This window comes from Stegostoma tigrinum, unplaced genomic scaffold (assembly GCF_030684315.1).
Source record: "Stegostoma tigrinum isolate sSteTig4 unplaced genomic scaffold, sSteTig4.hap1 scaffold_148, whole genome shotgun sequence".
Classification (NCBI taxonomy): domain Eukaryota; kingdom Metazoa; phylum Chordata; class Chondrichthyes; order Orectolobiformes; family Stegostomatidae; genus Stegostoma; species Stegostoma tigrinum.
In genome coordinates, this window is record NW_026728091.1 from 295,606 (window position 1) to 321,546 (window position 25,941).

Below are 25,941 nucleotides of genomic sequence, written 5' to 3' on the forward strand. Positions count from 1 at the left end.
AGAAAGCAGTTAAGGCCAAAACACTGAATGTTTCCAAGAAGAAGACAGATATAGGGCTAAAGGGATCAAAGCGTATGGGTCTATAATGGGAACATGCTACTGAGTAGGATGATCAGCCACGTTCAAACATGACAATGGCCTACTCCTGTTCCTGCTTTCTATAGTTCTATTGTGTTAAAGATGGGGTACACAACAAAATGATTCTAACTGACACAGATGTCAGCATTTCTTATCACCACTGTAAGAAATTCCTGCAATTCCTTACCGAGCTGCAATTAGGAGCAGTTTCACCACATGGACTGCAGCAGTTCAGGAAGGTCAACGAGGGGCAGAGTGATTTTGGAAGCTTCTGAATTGGCTGCTCTGTCTCTCGTTTTCTATCCAGTTCTCCAGTTGTAGAAAAGCTGAGAAAAGCAACATAGTATGTATGAAATAAGAAACTATCTTTGGAAGTTTGATGATCCTGGGGGAAGGGAGAGGAAGGGATGGGTGGGATCGGGGTTGGAGTGGGGAGGGAAGGGAGTACAGGTGAGGAAGGGGTGGTGGGTAAAGAAGACCCAGTTTCCAATGCTGCTTGGTTCCCTCCATCCACTCCACACTTTTCCATCAATCTCAGTCACTGGCATATGCACAAGCATCTCCTAACAGCATACTGCATATACTCCTCAGTGAACACAGCAATACCCTTTATTTTCAGCCCAATTCACACCAAGTGATAAATAAAAAAAGTTAGCAGAGAAATTGTAAAGCCAAAAACAAAACTGACCGTATTACTGAAGCAGTTTCCATGATGCATTGTCTCATTGGTACACAGGATTGTCAAATCTTTATGCTGTAGCATCACAGCCAAACTCGTTTTCTCAAAAAGTTCCAGTTCAAAAAATAATTGTTGCCTTTCCATCTGTTTTATCATGTTCTCCCCCAGATTTGCTTGCACCAGTTTGCAAAAACTGACTTCATTCATGACCAAAAGAGTCTTCAGAGTTTTTTTGATAAACATCTGACCTGCAATTAACTTCCAGGCCTGGCCTTAAAACAAAAACAAGAGCTTATTTATTTTTAACACAAGTTGCTGCTCACAGTCCAGAGGTCACCATCCAGCTCTCAGATGCAAAACAATTTTTTTTTAATAGAAATCAGCGAGGCTTCTAACTAAGTGCACAGTGGAAAGAGCTTTAACAGTGACATTGAATGAGTGGGATGGTACACTTTGGAGTTTGGAACGATGAGAGGTAATCTCATTGAAGCCAATCAGATTCTGAAGGGGCTTGACAGCGTAAATGCTGTGAGGACATTGCCTCTCCAAAGGAGGTGGGGTTGAGAGGGAGGGTTGTCATGAGATGAGCCTGGGGGTGGGGAGATATTGAAACTGGTAAAATAAACATTTAGGCCATTGGGTTGTAGGATCCAAAGGCAAGGAGGCCCAGGATGGATATGTCACCCAGGGAGCGGGAGGGGGAATTGAAACAGTGTGTGACTGGAAGATAACGAAATGTGAGGCTGGATGAACACAGCAGGCCCAGCAGCAACTCAGGATGCTGCTGGGTCTGCTGTGTTCATCCAGCCTCACATTTCGTTATCTTGGATTCTCCAGCATCTGCAGTTCCCATCATCACTGTGACTGGAAGATGTTGTTTGTCATGAGCAGAGTGCTGGTGCTGTAGAAAGCAGTCTCTGAGCTGCTGCTTGGTCTCACTGATTGTCAAGGAGGCCTCATGGAGAGCAATGATGCATGTCTGTTGAAGTGGGCTCTTGCAGGTGAGCCTCTGTCTGATGTGAAGGTTTTGCTTGGTGCCTTGAATGGAGGTAAGAGGGAGAGGTGCAGATGCAGGTGCAGCACTTTCTACGGTTGCATGGATAGGTGCTGGGTGTGGTAGGGCTCATGGGGAGTGTGGAGTGGATGAGGGAGTCCCGGAGATAGCAGTCCCTTTGGAAGGCAGATGGGGTGGGAAGGGAAATATATCTTTGGCTGTGGGTTGGATTGTAGATGGTGGAGAATGATACATTGGATACAGAAGTTAGTGAGGTGATATGTGAAGACAAGGGGATTCTGTCTTTGTTCTTATTTGGGGGAGGGGAAGGAATGTGAGGGCAGATGTGCAAAATGCAAGAAACGTAGGCAAGACCATTTTCAACCACGAAGGGATATGTTGCGGTCCTTGAAATAAGAGGACATCTGGATGTTTGCGAATGGAACACCCCATCTTGGGAGCAGACATGGCAGAGGCAGAGGAGTTAGGAGTAGGGGGTGGCGTACTTGCAGGAAGGTGGGTAGGAGGAGGTGTAATCTCGGTAGCTGTCGGAGTCAGTGAGCTTGAAATAGTTGTTGGTTTCAAGGTGGTCACCAAAGATGGAGACAGAGGTCCAGGAAGGAGAGAGAGAGAGGCATCAGAGATGGTCCAGGTGAACCTGAGATTGAGGTGAAGGGTATTAGTAAAGTTGATTAATTGTTCAATCTCGTCGTGGGAGCATGACGCAGTTGCCGAAACAGCCATCAATGTTGTGGAGGAAGAGGTAGGGGATAGTGCCAGTGCAGCAGGGGAAGAGGGACTGTTCTATTTATCCTACGAAGAGGTAGGCATAGCTTGGGTCCATGCAGGTTCTCATGGTCACCCCTTTGTCTATAGGAAGTGGAAGGAGTTAAAGGAGAAGTTGTTTCGGGTAAAGATGAGTCGGTTAAGTGGATGAGGGTGTCGATGGAGGGGGACTGGTTGTGCCTGTGGGAGAAGAAGAAATGCTGGGCTTTTGGCCATCTGTGCAGGGGATACAAGTGTACAGGGATTGTATGTCCATGGTGAAAATGAGGTGTTGAGGGCCAGGGAATTGAAAGTCTTGGAGGAGGTTGAGGGTGTAGGTGGGGAGTTCCTGGACCTATTGGAGAGAATGGTTGGAGGGGTTGCCCCACCCCTCAATCAGTGAATGAGGCAGCGTGTTTGGAGTCAGAACTTGTGTGTTCTGGACAGATGGGAGGGTTGCTTTCTTCCATTGTTTAACAGCACATTCAATAGGAAGTATTTCCACATCATCAATTTCAGATGGATAGCATAGCAAGATTGAACAGAGTTCCCTCTGTTCACTTGCACCTAATTATCATCAGCCTTTTACTGCGTGTTTTTTAAAATTCTTTCACAGGATGAGGGCGTCACTGACTCGGCAGCATTTCTTACCCAATCCCTAACCTTTCAGAATTTACATAAATCACTTAAAGGAGGGGATTGATGGCATGGTAGCTAAAGATTGTTTTCTATTTATGTTATGATGAAGTCATAAAGAGTCTACTGTGTGAAATAGATTTGGTGAACAGACAAAATATCTTGCAGATGCAGTATAATGTGGAAAATATAAAATCATTCACTTTGGCAGGAAAAACAAATAAGGTCCAAGTATAACTTAAATGGAGAATGACTGAAGAATTCAAAGATGCAGTGAAATTTCAAGCTCAAGCCAAAGAGAGTTGGTTACACATGCAGTATATAATCAGAAAGCTAATGGGCTGCGATTCTTTTTGTGACAAGATTTGATCATCAATGCAAGGATACACTTCATTTGTGCAGGGTATAAGTGAAACCACATCTCAAAGACACTGAACTGTTTCATCATCTTTTTTCAGGAAATGTATAAATTTATTGGAGTGGTTCAGAGGTGGTTTACTAGATTGATACCTGGAATAGGTGACTGTGACAGTGAAATCGAGAAGCATCTTCAGGGAAGGAAATTTGGGATAAAGGCATGGAGATGATTGGATGAATTAGCATCCCATACTTAAGTAAGGAGGGAGTATGTTTTAGAAGCCTAGTGTCAGATGTGTGGATGATGTGAACTGCCCAATGCAGCTTTTTGATCACAACCACTGACTCAGTTGAAAGCTCTTTGGTTTGATCAGCACTTTTTACAAGCTATTTGTAAGGGTGATGTATGGAGTGAAACAGATACTAACACCAAATCAATTAACCACAGGGATGCCTAATAACCATGAATAACATCTCTCAGGGAGACAGAACATTGTGACAGTGAATAATGAAATACAATCAGTGCATTTAAAGTCTAGAAAGGGATTGTAATGAATCACTGCTTCTCCGAATTTCCCAATGTAACCCCCTTTTAATGCCTCAGAATCTGTGTCACCCAAAAACAATTCTTTTTTTGGTGGGGTGGGGGACTGACATTTACTGATCAATGAGGGAAGGGAGGCAGGTTGTGTGTTAATAAGACATAGGAGCAGGAATTAGGCCATTCGGCCCATCCGGATCTGCTCCGCCATTCAATGGGCTGATAAGTTCCTCAACCCATATGTCCTGCTTTTTCCACGTATCCTTTGATCCCCTTGATAATCAAGAACCTATCTATCTCAGTCTTATATGTAGTCAATGAACTGGCCTCCACAGCAGTCTGTGGCAGTGAATTCCATAGATTCACTACTCTCTAGAAGTTTCTCCTTTATCTCCATGCTGAAAGGTCTTCCCTTTACTCTACTCTATGACTGTCCCCTTGAGTCCTCGTCTCTCCTACCAATGGAAGCATCTTCCCAATATCCACTCTGTCCAGGCCATTCAGTATTCCGTAAGTTTCAATTGGATTTCCCCCTCATCCTTCTAAACTCCAATGAATATAGTCCCAGAGTCCTCAAACATTCCTCATAGGTTAAACTTTCTATTCCTGGGACCATTCTCATGAACCTCCTTTGAACCCCCTCAAGGGCCAGTATATCCTTCCTAAGATGTGGGAGCCAAAACTGCACACAATACTCCAAATGTGGCCTGACCAGAGCCCTTCTTATGGTCTTATAAAGCCTCAGTCGTACATCCTTGTTTTTATATTCAAGTTCTCTCAAAATAAATGCCATTATTGAATAACAGATTATTACTGCCTTGATTAATGCAATAGCATATAGTTTATTCGTCTTTTACAATCAGTAAATAACTTTAATGTAACAGGGTCCTGATTATTGATGTAATACAGCTCTCATTTTTAATTGTGATCTTTATTTTACATATCAGTGGTAATTATTGGTGAAATTATTCCCCATTTATTGAAAAAAGAGACAACTGATTATAAATGAAACAGTAGCTGTATAAATAATTAAACTTTGATTCATCATAAACCCGTTTAATTGAATCTTAAGAGCACAGAACGTGGCCACTTGGCCGATTGCTCTGTCTCTGAAAATGCTGACAATCTGTCTATTTTCTTTAAATGGCCTTACCCCTTATTCTGAGACAAAGTCCCTGTTGAAATTAACAGCCAGGGTAGAAATCAATCTACATCTACCATGTAAGATCCTTGTTAATTTCAACTAGATCACTGCTCATTTTCCAAATGTTATGATCCCATTTGCTGGTAATACTGCACAATGGTTTCTGAATGAAATTTAGATCACAAGTTTAATTTTTGCAATTAAGTTGGGATGATGGATAATTATTGAACATATTCAGATGAGGTTGCTAGCGTTCTTGTAATAAAACAACACAAGCTTATTGTGCATCATTTTTCAAAAAAAGGCTCTGTATGAATGTGATAATTTTGAAAGACCTGAACACAAACAGCAATTTAAACCATCCTTTGCAAATACTCAAGCTCAGTACTTTTACTACTGTCATTTTTTTTTTGTTGCCTGCTCATGGGATATGGGTGTTGCTGTGTTATTGCCCAACCCTAACTACGCGGGAGGTGATGGTGAGGTGCTTTCTTGAATATATGTTCTCGTTGGGATGTTTGGGCAACCATATTGCTATTCTATCATGTTAGAACTTGATTAAAAAGTCTGTAGTACTGATGTCACTATTCAACATAGGCTCCTTAACAGCAAGGTTATTAATTAACCTTTCTCTTTACAGCATATTAAAGCTAAACCAAGCTGATTCCTACGTGGTCCTTCAAGTTTCAGAAATGTTCAGTCCAAACTCTGAATTCCACCCTCAACAGCACGCATGCTGGCTAGGTTCACCCAGTTTATATGGGAATTGAAGTCAGTCATTATTGCTGTATGATACATTCCACGCATATCTAGTTTCCTGAATATATTCAAAGGGAAGAATTTGGCACAGGAATTCAACAGACAAATTTTTGATTGCATTAAAATCAATCATTGCATTGCATTAGCACCTAAAGCTGGGCTGGATGTTTAAAGCTCTGAAATCACCAGTGGAACTGCTGCTGTTTCAACAGGTGTGCCATGAGAAACGATTCACTCTGAAATACTTCTTCATTCAGTGCAGGTGAATGGCCTTGCCCCAGAATGAACTCACTGGTGTGGCAACAAGGTGGAGAACCAAATAAATACCTGCCCACATTCAAAGCAGGTGAATGGCCTCTCTTCAGTTCGAAGATGTTGGTGTGTAATGAGTTGGGAGGTTTTCCTTGAACCTGTTTCCACAGTGAGAGCACCTGAATGGTCTTTAATCAGTTTGAACACGCTGATGGACGATCAGCTCCCTGGAAGATTTAAGGCAATTCACAGACTCTTGAACAAGATGTCTCTCTCCAGCGTGAACACATTGATGGGATTGCAATAGCTAGAACTTTTAAAGCATTTCTTCCAGTTTAGGCATTTAAAAGGTCTCTAATCAGTGTGAACCTACTGATATTCCTTGAAGTCATACGTCTCAGTGAATCCACTTCCAGAGTCAGAGAAGATGAATGGCTCCTCCCCAGTATGAATATGTCACTGAATTTTCAGCGCAGAGCAGTGACTGAATCCTTTGCCACAATCCATGCATTTCCATGGTTTCTCCCCTGTGTGACTACATTTGTGGTTCTCGAGACCAGTTGATTGTCCGAGGCCTTTTTTGCACACACAACTCCAGTATTTGTGCACAGTGCTTCCTCTTACCGTGCTTAAAATGTGTTGATATTCTGGGTATGATAAATTTGGGAGACTTCATTAGGTCATGATGTGATGGTTGCTTTCAGTTTCGTGAATTCAAATCCTCCTTTTCTCATACCCCAATGTCAGGTTCGTTTTCAGAGACCCTCACTGACTTGATGCAATAACAAGACACTGACCTGTTTAGAAAAACACAAATCTTTTATTACCAAGCAAGAACGACCTGTGGAGAATCACCGTACGCAACCCAGCACAGAGTGCAGCGCCTCGTGAGTAACTCTCCTCGAGCAGCGGACAGTCCCTGCTTTTTATACTTTACTAAGTACATAATAGATTAAACAATTTCACATCTCACAATGACATGATACATGAAACAAATATTACAACAGACAAAGACAGGATACAAAACAATTATTACATCAAGGACATAAAAGACCAGGATATAGGATCGATCGTTCGTGAAGTGACTGCTAATGGCAGGAGGCGATTTCAAGTTCCTAATGAGACAGATTGTAATTTCAAGCTGCCAATGTGCCTGGCTGGAACAACGTCAGTGCCCTGGTCCCTTTCTCAGAGACAGAAGTTACATACTTCAAAAGTCTCACACCTTTACAAATGTTCCTCACTTAACCGTATTTGAGACAGTTTAACTCTGATTCTGTTCAGTCAGGAAGCTTAAGGTAGCGTCCGCTTCCCGATGTGCAGGAAGATAAGGAGTTACAAAGTCTTACACCGAATTCCTAGCTGGGCAGGAAGCTTGAAGGCAGTGCCTGCATACCTATGTGTAGGCAGGTAAAAGACTTTAATGTATAGAAGTATATAAATCAATGGGATGTTATCCCAATAACATCTCAATACCCTGTGAAATTAATTTGAAACAGAAGTACGGAGTCAGAAAGAAGCCACAAAAGCATTAAGGCAGGTTGTAAAATTGTACTGAGTGAATCTGGCAATTTGCAGGGATAGCACTTGAAGAATTACCATGAAAGCTGCTGGATTGTTATAAAAGCTCAACTAGGAGTAAAACTAATGTCAATCAGTGAAGAAACCGGTGACTTGTTGTGGGCCTTCATAAGACCTGCATGGAGCAGAGTTAGAGAGAAAAGAAACAGACGTGGGGAGGAAGTAGGAGAGGCAGAGGGCAAGGACGAGGGACTTTGTATGTCTGCAGCTTGTCCAGAAGTGTGGCACAATCACACACATACTCAATCTCCACCAGCTCAAAGGATCAGGGTGGTAGATCTATGTGAAAATCTTCACCACCAAGTTATGCTCCAAGACACACCATCCTTACCAGTTTGATATACAGCTCTGGAGAAATAGAGACTTCCTTTGACCGAACATTAGGAGGATGAAAGCCTTCAGTCCCTGTTACCAAGTCCAGTCCTTCGCCACTCAGAAGCACAAAAGCTGACGTTTCGGGCCTAGACCCTTCATCAGAGAGGGGGATGGGGTGAGGGTTCTGGAATAAATAGGGAGAGAGGGGGAGGCGGACCGAAGATGGAGAGAAAAGAAGATAGGTGGAGAGGACAGTATAGGTGGGGAGGTAGGGAGGGGATAGGTCAGTCCAGGGAAGACGGAGAGTTCAAGGAGGTGGGATGAGGTTAGTAGGTAGGAAATGGAGGTGCGGCTTGAGGTGGGAGGAAGGGATGGGTGAGAGGAAGAACAGGTTAGGGAGGCAGAGACAGGTTGGACTGGTTTTAGGATGCAGTGGGTAGAGGGGAAGAGCTGGGCTGGTTGTGTGTTGCAGTGGGGGGTGGAAACTGGGCTGGTTTTGGGATGTGGTTGGGGAAGGGTAGATTTTGAAGCTGGTAAAGTCCACATTGATACCATTGGGCTGCAGGGTTCCCAAGCGGAATATGAGTTGCTGTTCCTGCAACCTTCGGGTGGCATCATTGTGACACTGGAGGCCCATGATGGACATGTCTTCGAAAGAATGGGAGGGGGAGTGGAAATGGTTCGCGACTGGGAGGTGCAGTTGTTTATTGCAAACCGAGCAGAGGTGTTTTGCAAAGCGGTCCCCAAGCCTCCGCTTGGTTTCCCCAATGTAGAGGAAGCCACACCGGCTACAATGGATACAGTATACCACATTGGCAGATGTGCAGGTGAACCTCTGCTTAATGTGGAAAGTCATCTTGGGGCCTGCAATAGGGGTGAGGGAGGAGGTGTGGGGGCAAGTGTAGCATTTCCTGCGGTTGCAGGGGAAGGTGCCGGGTGTGGTGGGGTTGGAGGGCAGTGTGGAGTGAACAAGGGAGTCACGGAGTGAGTTGTCTCTTCAGAAAACAGACAAGGGTGGGGATGGAAAAATGTCTTGGGTGGTGGGGTTGGATTGTAGATGGCGGAAGTGTCAGAGGTTGATGTGTTGTATCCGGAGGTTGGTGGGGTGGTGTGTGAGAACGAGCGGGACCCTCTTTGGGCGGGGGCGGGGTGTGAGGGATGTGTTGCGGGAAATACGGGGGACGCGGTCAAGGGCGTTCTCGACCACTGTGGGGGGAAAGTTGCGCTTCTTGAAGAACTTGGACATCTGGGATATGCGGGAGTGGAATGTCTCATCGTGGGAGCAGATGCGGCGGAGGCGGAGGAATTGGAAATAGGGGGATGGTGGGTGGTAGGAGGTGTATTCTAGGTAGCTGTGGGAGTCGGTGGGCTTGAAATGGACATCAGTTACAAGCTGGTTGCCTGAGATGGAGACTGAGAGGTCCACGAAGGTGAGAGATGTGCTGGAGATGGCCCAGGTGAACTGAAGGTTGGGGTGGAAGGTGTTGGCGAAGTGGATGAACTGTTCGAGCTCCTATGGGGAGCAAGAGGCGGCGCCGATACAGTCATCAATGTAACGGAGGAAGAGGTGGGGTTTGGGGCCTGTGTAGGTGCGGAAGAGGGACTGTTCCACATAACCTACAAAGAAGCAGGCAGAGCGTAGCTGTGGGAGTCAGTGGGCTTGAAATGGACATCAGTTACAAGCTGGTTGCCTGAGATGGAGACTGAGAGATCCAGGAAGGTGGGGGGTGTGCTGGAGATGGTCTGAGAGGTCCAGGAAGGTGAGGGATCTGCTGGAGATGGACCGAGAGGTCCAGGAAGGTGAGGCGTTCCACTCCTGCACATCCCAGATGTCCAAGTTCTTCAAGGACCGCAACTTTCCCCCGACAGTGGTCGAGAACGCCCTTGACCGCGTTTCCCGCAACACATCCCTCACACCCTGTCCCCGCCACAACTGCCCCAAGAGGATCCTCCTCGTTCTCACACACCACCCCACCAACCTCCAGATACAACGCATCATCCTCCGACACTTCCGCCATCTACAATCCGACCCCACCACCCAAGGCATTTTTCCATCCCCACCCTTGTCTGTTTTCCGGAGAGACCACTCTCTCCGTGGCTCCCTTGTTCACTCCACACGGCCCTCCAACCCCACCACACCCGGCACCTTCCCCTGCAACCGCAGGATTTGCTACACTTGCCCCCACACCTCTTCCCTCACCCCTAGCTCAGGCCCCAAGATGACTTTCCGTATTAAGCAGAGGTTCACCTGCACATCTGCCAATGTGGTATACTGTATCCATTGTAGCCGGTGTGGCTTCCCCTACATTGGGGAAACCAAGCGGAGGCTCGGGGACCGCTTTGCAGAACACCTCCGCTCGGTTCGCAATAAACAACTGCACCTCCCAGTCATGAACCATTTCCACTCCCCCTCCCATTCTTTAGATGACATGTCCATCATGGGCCTCCTGCAGTGCCACAATGATGCTACCCGAAAGTTGCAGGAACAGCAACTCATTGCGCTTGGGAACCCTGCAGCCCAATGGTATCAATGTGGACTTCACCAGCTTCAAAATCTCCCCTTCCCCCACCACATCCCAAAACCAGCCCAGTTCGTTCCCTCCCCCCACTGCACCACACAACCAGCCCAGCTCTTCCCCTCTACCCACTACATCCCAAAACCAGTCCAGCCTGTCTCTGCCTCCCTAACCTGTTCTTCCTCTCACCCATCCCTTCCTCCCACCTCAAGCCGCACCTCCAGCTCCTACCTACTAACCTCATCCCATCTCCTTGATCTGTCCGTCTTCCCTGGACTGACCTATCCCCTCCCTACCTCCCCACCTATACTGTCCTCTCCACCTATCTTCTTTTCTCTCCATCTTCGATCCTCCTCCCCCTCTCTCCCTATTCATTCCAGAACCCACACCCCATCCCCTTTTCTAGGGTCTAGGCCTGAAACGTCAGATTTTGTGCTCCTGAGATGCTGCTGGGTCTGCTGTGTTCATCCAGCCTCACATTTTATTATCTTGGATTCTCCAGCATCTGCAGTTCCCATTACCACAGTCCTTAGCCACTGACTGAATCTCTTTCTATGGCATCTGCTTAATGCCGAAAGACTGTTCAGAAACTTGGTGAAATATTTCACGCTAAGATGAGATTCCAACTATATTTCTATATCATGGGTAAAACTGCCTATTTCCGTAACAATGACTCCAGTCCAGTCTCAGTTCATCTCCTTCTGAAACTCTAATCTATTCCGTTATTATCTTATGGAGTTTAATGAAAACAAATGTGCAGTGATGCATTTTGGAAGATCAAGTTCAGATGGAAATTATTCAATGATGGCCAAATCCTTAAGAGTATTGACGTGCAGAGGGATCTGGGTGCGCATGTCCACAGAGCACTGAAGGTGGCAGCACAGGTGGATAAGGTAGTAAAAGAAGGCCTATGACAGACTTGCCTTCTTTGGCCTTCATTGACTTTAGCTTCCACCATCTGCAGTCCTTACTGTCCACACCAAATACTAGGGTTGAGAACCACCATTAACAATCATTGTGGGGTTTTGAAAATTAGCTTTTAGCTCAATTTTTACATCTTAATGAGAAAATAAGAAAGTTTATGGACTCTGCATCACAACTATTTCTTGATATCTCTCGTTAATTTCTTGAGAGATTCTCTATATCTGGGGAGAATGATCCGATCTCGTAAATTTTTTCACTCTTTCCTTTTCTGACCAGTCCTGAAGATTTCATTCCTGATCAGTTCTGCAGCCCGAACCTTCTGATTGGAGGATCGCCCACACCCACTCAGGCCTCCAGTTCCACCTCCTCTTCTCTGGCAGAGTTTGGTGCAGGCGCTTCTCAGCAACTGTGCACCAGAAAGTTATGAAGGGAAGGACGAGGCAACTGGAACTTCGGGGAAGTTGGGGTCACTCTTGTGGTGAGCTAGAAGTATCCCTACTCCTGAATCGACAGGTCTGGGTTCAATGTCCACTGCTGCAGGCATGTGTAATAACATCTCTGATTAGAGGGGAAAAAAGGGGAAGTCAGGGACAGAACAAAGGAAGAGTAATCAGCAGACAATGTAATACAAAAGTGCTGTGGAACTCTGCTGCAGAAAGCTGTGGACTCCCAGTCATTGATTTTATTTAAGGCAGAGATAGATAGGTTCTTGATTAGTAAGGGGATCAAAGGTTACAGGGAGGAGGAGGAGGAGAATGGAGTTGAGAAATGTATCAGCCATGCCTGAAATGTGGAGAAGACTTGAAGGGCTGAATGGCCTAATTATGCTCCTATATATAATCATGATCTTATGATCCCACACTTTGAATTTATAAACCAAAAATGCGGAAAGGCATAGCAGCAAAAAGAGTGAATTCATGGTCACTGTTACAGGTCACACTCTTCCGAACGGACACTTGCAGCACAAATATGGATTTCGCGCCTCCACCTACCTGAGCATTGAACATTCCTTCAAGCATTCTTCCACCAATCACTCCCAGCCTAGATTGGCCATTTCGGGAAGGAGTAGACTTGGCAGTAGAGCTGGGTTATGAAGTAACTATCAGTTTTGGTGAGATAAAGTCAGGAGAAGGTTATCTGCTGTCAAGCAATCTACACTGAAAGTCAGACAGTGATTAGCAGTTGAACGCTGCTTATACTGCTCATGTCAATAACGAGATAGAGACTAAAAAGACTTCTCGTAGCTTTTGTAGCCTCTGTCCTCAAGCTCTTTCTCTTGTGTCTTCATCTTCTGATTCTGGTTGTTCTTCACTGCACAGACATTTTCTTAAGGATCTCTTTTAGTCTTGTTCTTGTCTGATTAATCACCCACTGTGCCCAGTCACAGTTCATATGAACAACTTTCACCTCAATTAACTGCATGATGTTCTGCATGTTCATCGTTATTTTATTTTATTTTATTCTTCCTTCAGGGCTGCTGCATCCGTTGTCATTTATTTCACCAGCATTCTCTATTTACTGACAAAAAAGCTTCCAGAGCTTTCTTTAGCTTTTACCGGCACAAAACCTTTTCAAACCCGACTTAAAATTCCAGGATCTCTAACTTGGTGTCTTTTTAAACTTTTACTTTGAGGTTTTTCTTATCTACAGTACTGCAAACACAAGATTCTAACGACAATTGATGTTAGCTTCTAATAAACAAATTCAATGTTGAAACTTGCCTTGTTGCTGACTTCATAGCATCGCAGCATGTAACCAGACTGAACATTTCATCAACTCCATAATTACTCCCATCTGCCCCAGCATGTGCACATACTTGATCAATTACAGTCTGTAGTCCAGATGCTTCCTATTGCTCCTACCTGGTGCATCCTGTAGACAGTGTTCTCAAATCTCTGCTCTCAGTGCTCAAATGCTTTTGCTGTTCACTTACACTTTCAGAGCCCCAGAAGGACCTACTGAAGACTGTTCCACTTCTACTTGTACAAGGCCAAACACCGAAAGTGTAATATAAAATAGTGTGATGGGAGATAGAGGTACTCCTGACAAACTGTGAACTCCACTGGAAATGGGCAGCTAGACAAGGATGTATGTAACAACAGCAATATTAGCAGAATCCAATTGCTGGTCTCTCAGGTGAAGTTGCTGGTGTTTCAGCTGGTTATATGATTGAGCGAATCCTTCCCCCATACTTGGAGCAGATGAATGGACCTTCCCCAGTATGAATTTGATGTTTCAGCAGATTCTGCTTACTTTTAAACCTCTTCTCACAGTCATAACATTAAAAGGTCTCTCACTAGTGTGAACAAGTTGGTGTGTCGTGAGGTGGGATAGGTGACTACATCTTTTGCCACATAGGCAGCACATGTATGGTCTCCCCTGTGTGAATGCACCGGTGGATCAGAAGGTCAGATGAATCAACAAATTCCTGTTTGCAGTCAGCACAGGGGAATGACCTCTCTTCAGTTTGAACTTGATGGTGTCTCAGGTGGGATAATCAAATGAATCCTTTCCCACAGACAGGGTAGGCAAACAGCCTCCTCCCAGTGACAGTGTACTGGTGTTTAAGAAGATGCTTTCTGCTTTTAAATTTCTTCTTACAATCACGACATCCAAAAGGTCTCTCATCAGCGTGAACAAACTGATGTATTAGAAGACAAGATGAACTAGTGAAACACTTGCGACACAGAGCAGATGAACAGTTCCTCCCCAGTGACAGTATGTTGGTGGTTTCAGTAAATCCTTTTTACTTTTGAAGCTCTTCTCACCGTCAGAACACTTAAAATGTCTCACGTCAGTGTAAAAAAGTTGGTGGGTCAGGAGGTGGGTTGACAGAATGAATCCTTTGCCATACATTTTGCAGGTGAATGGGCCCTCCACCATGTGTCTGTGTTGATATATCAATGTATCCTTTATGCTCTTTTCTCAGTCTTCCGTGAGAACATGTTCTTCTCACAGTCAGAACATTTGAACTGTCCCTCATCAGTGTGAACCTGCTGATGTGTGCAAGGCTGAATGGCTGAGTGAATCCCTCCCCATAGACGGGGCAGCTGAAGTTTTTTCCGAGCATGACTGTGTTGATGACTTTCCAACTCTGATGGCTAACAGAATCCCTTCCCACTGTCCCCACATTTCCATGGTTTCTTCATTGTGTCCGTGTCCTGAAGTCTTTCCAGGTTCAATGATTTACTGAAACTGATGTTCATGGGCAGATTAAAGGGACAGTCTCTCTCTGTTGTGAATGGTGTAATTATTTTTCAGGCTGAGTAAATTGTTAATGCTATTTCCACGGTTAGTCACTGGTACACTCTCAAGCACGTGTGTGTCTCGGTGCTTTTGTAGTTGCGTGATGCTTAAAATCTTCTCTCACAGACAGCTTTTCTCCTTGCACATTCAGAGGCTGGTGATGTTCAGATCCTGTTGAATTGACTGACGCTATCAGGTCTTGATGTGTTGATTCTGGTTTGTAAATAAAACCCTCTGAATACCTTATAAAAGAAAGATTAAGTTGGAATACTTAATACATGAAATCAAACAGGTCATTCAGTCCAATTACTTTGCCGTTTTATGTCTTCCCTCCTATTCCATTCACCTCATTCTCAGTTATTTTTGATTCTTTTCACCACTCAGACTCAGATGATATTACCAATTCACACACCATTTCCAGCATGACCTCCAGCCTAGTCTAAGATGCTTCTCCTCTGTGTGAATTTATTGTTGAGTGCGCAGGGCAGATGATTCAGGGAATTACTTTCCAGTCTTAGTACAGCTGAATGGCCTCTCCCCAGAGTGAACCCGCTGGTGTCTCAGCAGATGGGACGACTGAATGAATCTCTTCCCACACTGCGTGCAGAAGAATGGTCTCTCCCCAGTGTGAACACGCTGATGTACAGTGAGGTCAGATGACCATCTGAATCCAGCTCCACAGTGAGAGCATCTAAATGGTTTCTCCTCAGTGTGAATGCGTTGATGAATTATCAGTTCCCCAGAGGTTTTAAAGCACTTCCCACAATCTGTGCAGTTAAAAGATCTTTCACCAGTGTGAACATGCTGATGGTATTTAAGACCCCCAGAACTTTTATAGGACTTCCCACAGTCCAGGCAGTTAAAAGGTCTTTCATCAGTGTGAACTCGTTGATGACGCAACAGTTCCCCAGAACTTTTATAACACGTCCCACAATCTGTACATTGAAAAGGTCTCTCATCAGCGTGAACTCGTTGGTGGTATATCAGTTCCCAAGAACTCTTGTAGCATTTTCCACAATCTGCACAGTTGAAAGGTCTCTCATTAGTGTGAACACGTTGATGACGCATTAGTTCCCCGGAACATTTATAGCACTTTTCACAGTCCGGGCACTTTAAAGGTTTCCCATCAGTGTGAACACGTTGATGACGCATCAGCTCCCCAGAACTTTTATAGCATTTTGCACAATCTGAACATTTAAAGGGTCTCTCATCAGTATGAACACGTTGGTGGACCATGTGCTCCCCAGAACTTTTAAAACACTTCTCACAGTTTGGGCATTTAAAAGGCCTGTCATCAGTGTGAACACGTTGATGGGACATCAGATTGCTGGAGCTTTTATAGCACTTCCCACAATCTGGACATTGAAAAGGTCGCTCCTGACTGTGAACTCGCTGGTGTGTCAGCAGGGTAGATGGCTGCATGAATCCTTTACCACACTTTGAGCAGGTGAATGGCCTTGCACCAGTGTGACTGTGTTCGTGAATTTCCAGCTCAGATGGGGACCTGAAATCTTTGCCACAATCCCCACATTGCCACATTTTCTTCTCAGTGTGACAACACTTGTGGTTCTTGAAGTCAGAAGATTGTTTGAGGCCTCGTCCATGCAGAGAACACAGATGTTCTTTTTCCCAGATGTGGATGGGTTTTTTTCCCTTCCATTTTCAATACCTGCTGATATTCAGGTAGTGACCAATTGAGCAAATCCATCATACCCTGATTTGATTTTTGGCTTGAATTTCCCAACTGCAAATCTTCTCCTTCTAAGATCCTGTGAAATTGATTTAAAACAGAAAAAAGGAAATCAGAACCCAAAAAACAGAAAATTAGGTTATGAAATTGATCTCAACAAATCTGGTAATTTACAGGAATGGCACAACGAAAAAATGAGAACAAAATTGCTGAATTGCTGCAGTACCTAAACTCTTTAATAGATATCCATCAGAGAAGGGTAACTGCCACCTGGTCTGGACCTACACAAGACTTTGGCCTCTACGGGAGGACAGAACAAGAGAGAAAGTTAGTAGACAGTAACAGAGGGAGCAAGGTAGGAGAAAGAGAGAGCACGAAGAATAGAAGCAAACAGGAGCACAGGAGAGTGAAAGGGCTGTTTGCGAGTAAGGCTTTGCAGAAGCAAGGGAAGCTACATTTGTGCAAGTGGAATAAATCAGCTACACACAGCTAGGGGTTGGGCAGTCACGGAAACCTCATTGAGATATGATCGGAAGAAACAATCACTGTAGGGTTAAAAACATTCATTAGGAAAGGTTTAGGACATGGCAAAGAGATGATCAGGGAGGATAGGGATGAAACAGAGCAATGTATTCAGATCCACAGTAAAGGGATCTCACCAGCCCCAGATCAGTGAACAACAGCACAGCAAGATAAGTGCTGAATTGTCAATGAATGCTCAATAATGCTCACCCCGGAACAATTTCATCATGATTCTTTGACATTCAATGGCAGGACCATTGTTGAATCCTCCCCTATCAGCATTCAGGAGGTTACGGTTGACCGGAAACTGAACTGGACTAACTATATAAATACAGTCACTGCAGGAGCAGGGTGAAGGCTAGAAATCTTACAGTGATCAACTCCCCTCCTAACTGCCCAAAGTCTGTCCACCACTTACAAGACACAAGTCAGGTATGAGAGAGAATGCCAATTGTCTGGATGAATGCAGCTCTAACATCCCTCAAGAAGCTTGGCACCATACAAGACAAAACAGCACAGTTGATTGCCTGTCACCTTCAAGTTTCACTTTCTTCACCATTAATGCACAGTGGCAGCAAAGGGTACCATCTGTCTTGTGTGATCTCCCTCTGGGCAGAGACCTTGTAGTTTCCACCACTGGGATAGGTACTACCCATCACAAGTTGGTACCTCAGTGTAGACAATGAATCATAGACACTGGGAACAACAACCTGATTTATTCAGGAATGTTGCTTTTACTTTTGGCACTGATTTTCACATCTTTTAGTGTGGATCACATGTTTTTTTTGGGGGGGGGGGCAATAGAGGAAAATATCTCTCAAATTGAATTTTTTTTGACAGATTTTACCCTGTACAGACAGTAATGATGTTTGTAAATATTTCACAGAGTAATAGAAAGAAAGACATTGAAGATGGGAGAGTCAAATCAAACATTATGTCAAGATCCAACCATCAGTACAAGAAGGGAATATGTTTATCTGGGATGTCTGTGGGAAAAGATTTCAATCATCAGTGTGAGTGGGAAAGCGCCAACACCCGCACACTGACAAACCTGATTCTGAATGTTCCAGTGAACCAACTGCAGAAATTATTCAACATCATCCAGTTAACATTCTGGGAAATGAAAGTCCACAGAACAGAGAAACTGTCCACACATTGTGTTTATGGACAAGGATTCAACAGACCATCCAATCGGGAGAGATGTCAGGAGATCAGCATCATGGAATAACCGTGGAAATGTGCGGATTGTGTGATGGGGTACAAGTACCCAGGCCAGCTGGAAGTTCATCGTTGTAATCACTCTGGGGAGAGACTGTTCACCTGCTAAATGTGTGGGAAGGGATTTGCTCAGTCACCCAGCCTCGTGTCACACCAGTGGGTTCACACTGAAAAAGAGACCTTTTAAATGCTCTGTGCGAAAAGCTTTAAGAGCTCTTGAGGTTGGTTGACTCGCCAAGCTGGTTTGTTGTTCTGCAGCTGTTGCTAAGAGCTCTAAAGGTCGAATTCAACATCAACCCTGTTCACACGGGGGAGAACTCGTTTAGCTGTTCCATGTGGGAAGGAATTCACTTGGGGAATCCAGCCAAATGTAACATAAAAGTCTTCACCGCTGGGAAAGAAGCTTCATCTGCTCTCAGGGAAGGGACACAATCGAGCTCACGCTGGAGAGAGACCGATATCTGCTGTGTGTCGGAGGGGATTCATGCCTTCATCCATTCTAATGTCACACAATCAGGTCACACTGGAGAGAGATCTTTTATCTGCCCTGTGTGCGGGAGGGATTCACATCATCATCCAACCTAAGGTCACATAAGACATCTCACACTGGAGAGAGACCATTCATCTGCTCTCACCATGGGAAGAACCAGTCAGTTTAATCAGTTACCCAGCCTCACTAAACACCGATGTGTTCACAGTGGGGAGAAGCCATTCACCTGCTCCATGTGTGGGAAGGGATTCCCTGGTTCATCTGTTCTGTGGAAACACCGACGTGCTGCCACAGGCGAGAGGCCATTCACCTACTCTGAATTTTTAAAAATTCATTCATAGGATGAAGGCATCGCTGGCTAGGCAGCATTTATTGCCCATCTTTAATTGGTCACACTGGAGAGAGGCCATTTACTTGCTCAGGTTGTGGAAAAGAATTCAGTCATCTGCCCCAGTAAGACACCAGAGCATCCACACAGGGGAGAGGCCATTCAAATGCTCCAAGTGTGGGAAGCAGTTCAGAGATTCATCTGGCCTACAGGTACACCAGTGAGGTCATACTGGGGAGAAGCCATTCATATGTTCTGAGTGTGGGAAAGGATTCAGTCAGTCATCCAGTCTGTTGAAGTATAAGAAAGTTCACAAATGATCATAAGAATTGGATCTGCTGTTAATCCGCATTATATATGCTGCTAGACAGCGCATTTCAAACAGACAGCATCTACTGTCTAGAAAAACAAGTGAATCAGTTACATGGTTCAGTTAGCACCTGCATCCTCTTCTCCATACTGCACACCATTCTCATTAACAGGATGGAGAAAGGGAAGATTTGCAGACAGAATTCTCAAAATGACCATCACATGAGGATCTAATGGCGTCACTGAAATAACTGGCACTTGAATATCATCATCTTCCATATTGGCTGTTCCTTTACTCTCAGTTGGGCGGCATGGTGGCTTAGTGGTTGGCACTGCAGCCTCACAGCGCCAGGGACCCGGGTTCAATTCCCGCCTCGGGCGACTGTCTGTGTGGAGTTTGCACATTCTCCCCGTGTCTGCGTGGGTTTCCTCCCACAGTCCAAAGATGTGTAGGCTCGGTGGACTGGCCATGCTAAATTGCCTGCAGTGTTCAGGGGCGTGTGGGTTATGGGGGCATGGGTCTGGGTGGGATGCTTCAAAGGGCGGTGTGGACTTGTTGGGCCGAATGGCCTGTTTCCACACTGTAGGGAATATAATATATGTAATCTAATCTAATATTCCATATTAGCTGTTCCTGTACTCTCAGTGATTGTAAATTGTGATTGGGCCCCACACCTCAGGAAGGACATACTATCCCTGGAGCGTGTCCAGCGGAGATTCACACGGATGATCCCTGGAATGGTAGGTTTAACGTATGATGAAGGGCTAAGGATCCTGGGATTGTACTCATTAAAGTTTAGAAGGTTGAGGGGAGATCTATTAGAAACTTACAAGATAATGAATGGTTTAGAAGGGGTGGACGCCAGGAAGTTCTTTCCGTTAGGTGGGGAGACGAGGACCCATGGGCACAGCCTTAAAATTAGAGGGGGTAAATTTAAAACTGAAATGAGATGACATTTCTTCAGCCAGAGAGTGGTGGGCCTGTGGAATTCATTGTCACAGTATGCAGTGGAGGCCAAGACGCTGGATGCCTTCAAGGCAGAGATCGACAAATTCTTGATCTCAGAAGGAACCAAGGCTATGGGGAAGAGTGCAGGGAAGTGGTGTTGAAATGCCCATCAGCCATAGTTTAAATGGTGGAGTGGACTTGATGGGCCGAATGGCCTTACTTCCCCTCCTATGTCTTATGGTCTTATGGTCTAAACCCTAGAACTTCTCACAAACATGGTGAGTGACCCTACACCTCAAAGACTACAGTCCCAGATACCACCATCTTCTCAAGGAGGGCAACTGAGATGGGCAATAAGTGCTGACCTCCACATAAATACTATACCCCATGAATTGATCTGAAAATGAAGGAAACTCACATCCAAGACTGAGCCTTGTTCATGCTGACAGTGGGAGAAGCGAGAGGGTCAAAGGGTTTCTTTTTGCTGGACTGGCCACTCTCACCACCTTGCTTCCAGTGAGGCTGATGCTCTTTGAGCCTGGGAATGAACATTCCCAAGGAAATGATCCCCAAAAGCCAATGAAGGAAATTTATTTTGTCCTGGATAGGAAATAAGGTTTTCCTCACCCGCTCCAGTTAGCTCAGAAGTAAATATGATTGTCTTTATTCCATTGAATCTCTCGCCCAATCAACTCAATTAGTCTCCATCAGTATTTATGCTCCACATCCTCCCCTTTCATCTCCTACCTCAGCAGATCCTTCTATTCGTTTCTCCCTCACGTATGCATCCAACTTCTCAAAGATATTCCGCTGTTCACCTCCATCTCATGCTATTGGAATGAATTGCACATTCTGAGCTGTTGCAGGGTAAAGAGGTTTCTCATAAAACCGCTATTGGATTTTTAAAGCCCTTCATCATTCTAAAGGCTTCCTTCATATCATCCTTTAGTCTTCTCTTTTCTAGAGAAAGGCTCCCCAGACTTGCCTGAGGGTTACAGGATTTCAGTTCTGATAATGCCTTTTTGATTCTGTGTGACACATTTCCAATGCCTCTATTTCCTTTGACCAAATGGCAGTGACAAATGTTGACAGTGCTCCCAGTGGAGTCAAACTTTGGTTTCAAATAAGTGAAACATCATTTTCCTCCTTTTCCATTCTATCTCTGTAGAAAGGAGCTCAAATATGGGCTGTGCCTATGATGAAAGTTGCTAAGTTCCGTGAGAAGTTTGAGACTGGAATTACAAGAATATCATCAGGGGTTCAGGGCTTCAGTTGGTTGGAGAGATTTGAGTAGCTGATCCTGTTCTCTTTGGATCCTAGAATCACTGTGGTCGAACAGAGAGGGAGACCCTTCAGCCCTCTGAGATCATGCTGGCTGTGATTAGAACAAATATTAGTCATTGTTCAATCCCAAAAACCCTGCAAGTTTGTATGCATCAAGGAACCTCCAATTTTAAATAGAAAGTAATGAATATATTGTTCAGGATGATAAACGAATGGGAAAAATTGATTTCAGATGTAGTTCAGGAGAGCCTTGCAATCTAGTATCCACCTAGGTTGCTGTTAATACTTGGAATGTCGAGATGTTTTGAATGATATCTTTCCTTGTCAATACTTACATTTTGTTTCAGGGAACCACATTTGATAATCTGGTCACTCCCTGACAGATCAGCCCAACATGGAAAGATGTTGAGGCAGGCACACATTTTGATAAATGCACCTGAATGTTGATATGTGCCATTACATTAGGCTATCAGTGGATGTGTAGTTATAATATGTTATATATGAAAGAAATGGCATGTCAATTCACAGTGAACCCGCACTGCAGAGAGGGTCCCAAACACATGCAGCTCCTTGAGAAACAGCCAGAAATGTAATGGTTAATGTGGCCGGGGTTAACGAGACAGCATTGTGACATCATCAAGACAGTGACACGTTCTCCCAAGAGAAACTGACCTGAAACAATCCGGAGAGAATTCAACCCACAGGGCATGGTCAGGAAGTCAGTGAGGTTCATTAGGAAGGGGTTGTACACTTAGATTGGGATCATTGAGAACTGTCCACATTTAAGACACAGGCGAATAAAAAGATTGGAGAGTCTTTACACCCATATTTGATCTGTTGCTTGAAGCTCATGTATCTGTGTGCAAGTAATTTATAAACTCATGGCGCTCCTCAGGAGAAGAACAGGTCAAATCGATGTGACCCCAGCAGGGGCCAGAACAGAACTGGAAAATAACAAAGTGCAAATGATAGAGGGGTGATAAAAAAAGAACCACACTCCTTCAACATATGATCTATAAATATCCCTTTTCAGTTTTCTTGCTAATTAGCATATTAATTTAAATATGATAACTATTTTATTTGCTTATGAGTCATTGGCAGCGCCGGGTAGGGCCAGATTTATTGCCCATCGCTAACTGCTCTGGAGAGGCTGGGGCCAGCTAAAGCCCATATACTGTTGGTAGATCCACACTGCCATCAAAGGAGACTTCCAGGAATTTGACCAAGCAACACAGAAGGAACATGATATATTTCCAGGTCAAAGTCAGAAGTCTCACAACACCAGGTTCAAGTCCAACTGGTTTATTTGAAATCATAACCTTTCAGGGTGTTCCTCCTTAGTCAGGTGAAGTGCTACTTTATTACACATCATAAGAAAAAGTGATATATTCAGGTGCAGTGTTCAGAATGCTTGTGATTTCAAATAAACCTGTTGATCTATAACTTGATATCATCTGCCTCCTGACTTTGTCCACCCCAATCCAACACCAGCACCTCCACGTCATACTTCCAGGTCAGCATGGTATATGGCCTAGACGGGATCTAGCAAGTGGTGGCGTTCGCATGTGACTGCTGCATCAGTCCTTCTGGATGGTAAAGACTGCAGATTCAGAAGGTGCTGTTGGAGGAGCCTTGCTGAGCCACTGCAGTGCATCTTGTAGATAATAGAGACTGCTGCAACTGTGCATCAGTGGTGAAGGGAGTACAGGGATGTAGTTTGGGCGCAAATCAAGAGGGCTGTTTGTGTTCGATTGGATTAAGCCTGACGTGAAGCTTTTGAAATTAAAGAAAACCAAACATTGTCATATGAAACTGTCCACAAAGTGAAATATTGGTTTTTGACAGTTACCTCTGGATCAGACAAGTGAATGGAAGGCAGTCAAGTTGGGAAATGATATCGAAGCGGGAATAAAAGACATGTCCTGGAGACATCATCATAAAATGATAAAGTCTCAGATCAGACTCCTTCAGAAAAAGTTCCTCCCACTGCCAGCATTAACCTTATTACACCCTTTGCTGACCAATATACATATGTTGCATGTAGTTATTGTAAATGAAAATCAACATTTTGTCAACACTCCCAATGTCATCACTGTTTATGAAATATAATTTCTAATCCAGACCCTTCTTTCATTTCACCCTGATGCATTCTGTGTGGTTACAGCAGAGGCAGAGATAGGCTGCTCGCACCTCTGCTCCCATTGTCTGGATCTCAGTGTTGTACGTTTAACAAATACTGTTTGAGCTTTACCAATGTAGTGGTAACCTAAACCTGAACCTGACAGCTCACTTCCAGTCAGGAGCAGATCATTGATTTACATTAATCTCTGATTTGAAGCACATTTCCAGCATTCACTCATTTGAAGTGTGTCCCATTGCAGGCAGAGCTTGGAGCACAGACATACACACTCATGGACAGAGGCATAAAAACAGATTTATAGATACACGCACAGACGTTGTATGGAATTTGCACATTCTCCTCGTGTCTGTGTGGGTTTCCTTGCATAGTCTGAAGATGAGCAGGTTAGGTGAATTGGCACTGGGAAATTCAGGGTTATGCGATAGGGTATGGATGTGGGTCTAGGCAAGATGCTGTTTGGAGAGTCAATGCAGACTTTACGGACCAGATGGCCTGCTTCCACACTGTAGGGATTCTAAGACTTAACAGGTATACTCTTCTGGGACAGTGGTGTCCTATTGCAGACAGCAAGACATACCGACACAGGCAGAAACACATACAAATATGGATGAATATGGAGATACACACAGACAATGTCCCTTGATAGTGCCAAGGCTGATGCGTTTCATCAACTCAGGTTCACTTGTACAATAAATGTGTACAATCACTGTTTGTAAAATAGATTGATTCATTTGTAGAATTCTCAAGCTTATTAACAGTAAGCTTGCTGACTTGTTCATTTCAGTCCCACTCACCTTCTGTTACTCCAGCCGGTCTCCGAATGAAAATGAAACACTACACGGGAGGTGAGGAACCGACTTCTGCAACCAACCGCCTCCCTGATGTAAAGCAGCTTTTTAACTGGTCCACCTGTGGTAGGAAGTGAAAGTGCTGCAAAACCTCAGCCATTCAGACAGTATCTCTGGAGAGGGACACACAGAGAGCGAGAGAGAATATAAACTCCGGCTCACTGACCTTTGGGCTTCAATAACCAGCCGCTTCAAAGCACTTCCATCTCAGTCCAGCAGAGACAAACGTTGCTCTTAGTTTGACATTGCTGTGTGTAAATCCGTTCAGTCTAAGCCCATGTAAATGCAGTTTCCCGGCGTCTCACCGGGGTCCCCCTCTCCATCTCCATCTCACACTTAAAAACCCACCACCTCAGGCATTGATACTACGCATGCTCCGTAAACAGCCTGGCTCCGGTAAATTGTTCACTCTGATTGGTTCGACGCCCAGCCAATCCCGGAAAGATACCCGGGCTGCCCCTCTTTCTATAGGCCATACATGCCATCAATCAGCCCGGAACTGAAGAATGCTCAGATTGCGTATGACGTTCGGCTCCTAAGGCGCGTTTATAGTTGTGCAAGTTTGTTACAAGGAGAGGAATTGGCCCAGAGCTTATTTGTATCTCAGCTTGGGAAGGAGGGTGAGGTTTCTCATTTTAAAAAGTTGTATGTTTTGTAGTCATCTCTGGGCAGGCCAGTATGAACTGTCCATCCCTCATTGTCCAGAGGGCAGTGAAGAGCCAACCACATTGTTGTGGGTTTGGAGTTAGATGCGGGTCAGAGTGGGGAAAGGCGGCAGCTTTCCCTCCCTAAAGGACAGCAGGGAGTGCAGAGGGGTTTTAGAGTAATTGACAGAGTCCATTATTTTTAAACACAGATTCTTAATGACTTAATTTTCACACTTATCTGGCCTGCTGGGATTTGAATACACCTCCCCAGGACAATAGTCTGCGTAATGGATGATTAGACCAATTACATTGAGATAATGCCACCACCTCCCGGGCAGGAATTTACATTTTTTGTGAACAAAAGGACGCAATATTCCGCCGAATCAGAATTTCCAATCTGAACTGACAAGAATGACTTTTTGTAAAGCTGCCTCACAGGATTTTTAGGGAGAAGATATAAATGTGAAAAAAAACATAGTTATCCATAAGCCTGTGTGCAGATGGTGCTTACATTGATCAATCATCCTGGACAGGCATGGGGATACTGACACCATGAGGAAAACATGGAAATGTGGAGACTGGGGCAAGAGATTTAAATCACTCATCACAGTTGGAAATTCATCAGTGCAGTCATGTTGGAGAGAGGCTCTTTACCTGTTGTACACGTGGGAAGGAATTCACAGTGTTATCCAGCCTCCAGAAACACCTGCTGTGAAGAAACTGTTTAGC

At 44.6% G+C, this 25,941-nt stretch overlaps 1 protein-coding gene across 8 annotated transcripts in view; it reads right to left on the reverse strand.

Moving 5' to 3' along the window:
* LOC132207756 (zinc finger protein 418-like) overlaps positions 1-24,907 on the reverse strand; it is a 38,974-nt gene extending 14,067 nt beyond the window's left edge. Inside the window, exons 1-5 of one of the 8 annotated variants that reach the window (XM_059643634.1) lie at positions 24,512-24,722; positions 12,534-16,556; positions 6,281-7,002; positions 767-1,029; positions 266-404 (exon numbers count right to left, since the gene is read on the reverse strand). In XM_059643634.1, the coding sequence (XP_059499617.1) occupies positions 15,289-16,326 (1,038 nt within the window). In that variant the 5' untranslated portion in view covers positions 16,327-16,556; positions 24,512-24,722 and the 3' untranslated portion in view covers positions 266-404; positions 767-1,029; positions 6,281-7,002; positions 12,534-15,288. The other 7 variants (XM_059643638.1, XM_059643637.1, XM_059643633.1 and 4 more) reach the window with 7 other exon arrangements.
* Between the last annotated feature and the right edge of the window lie 1,034 nt (positions 24,908-25,941).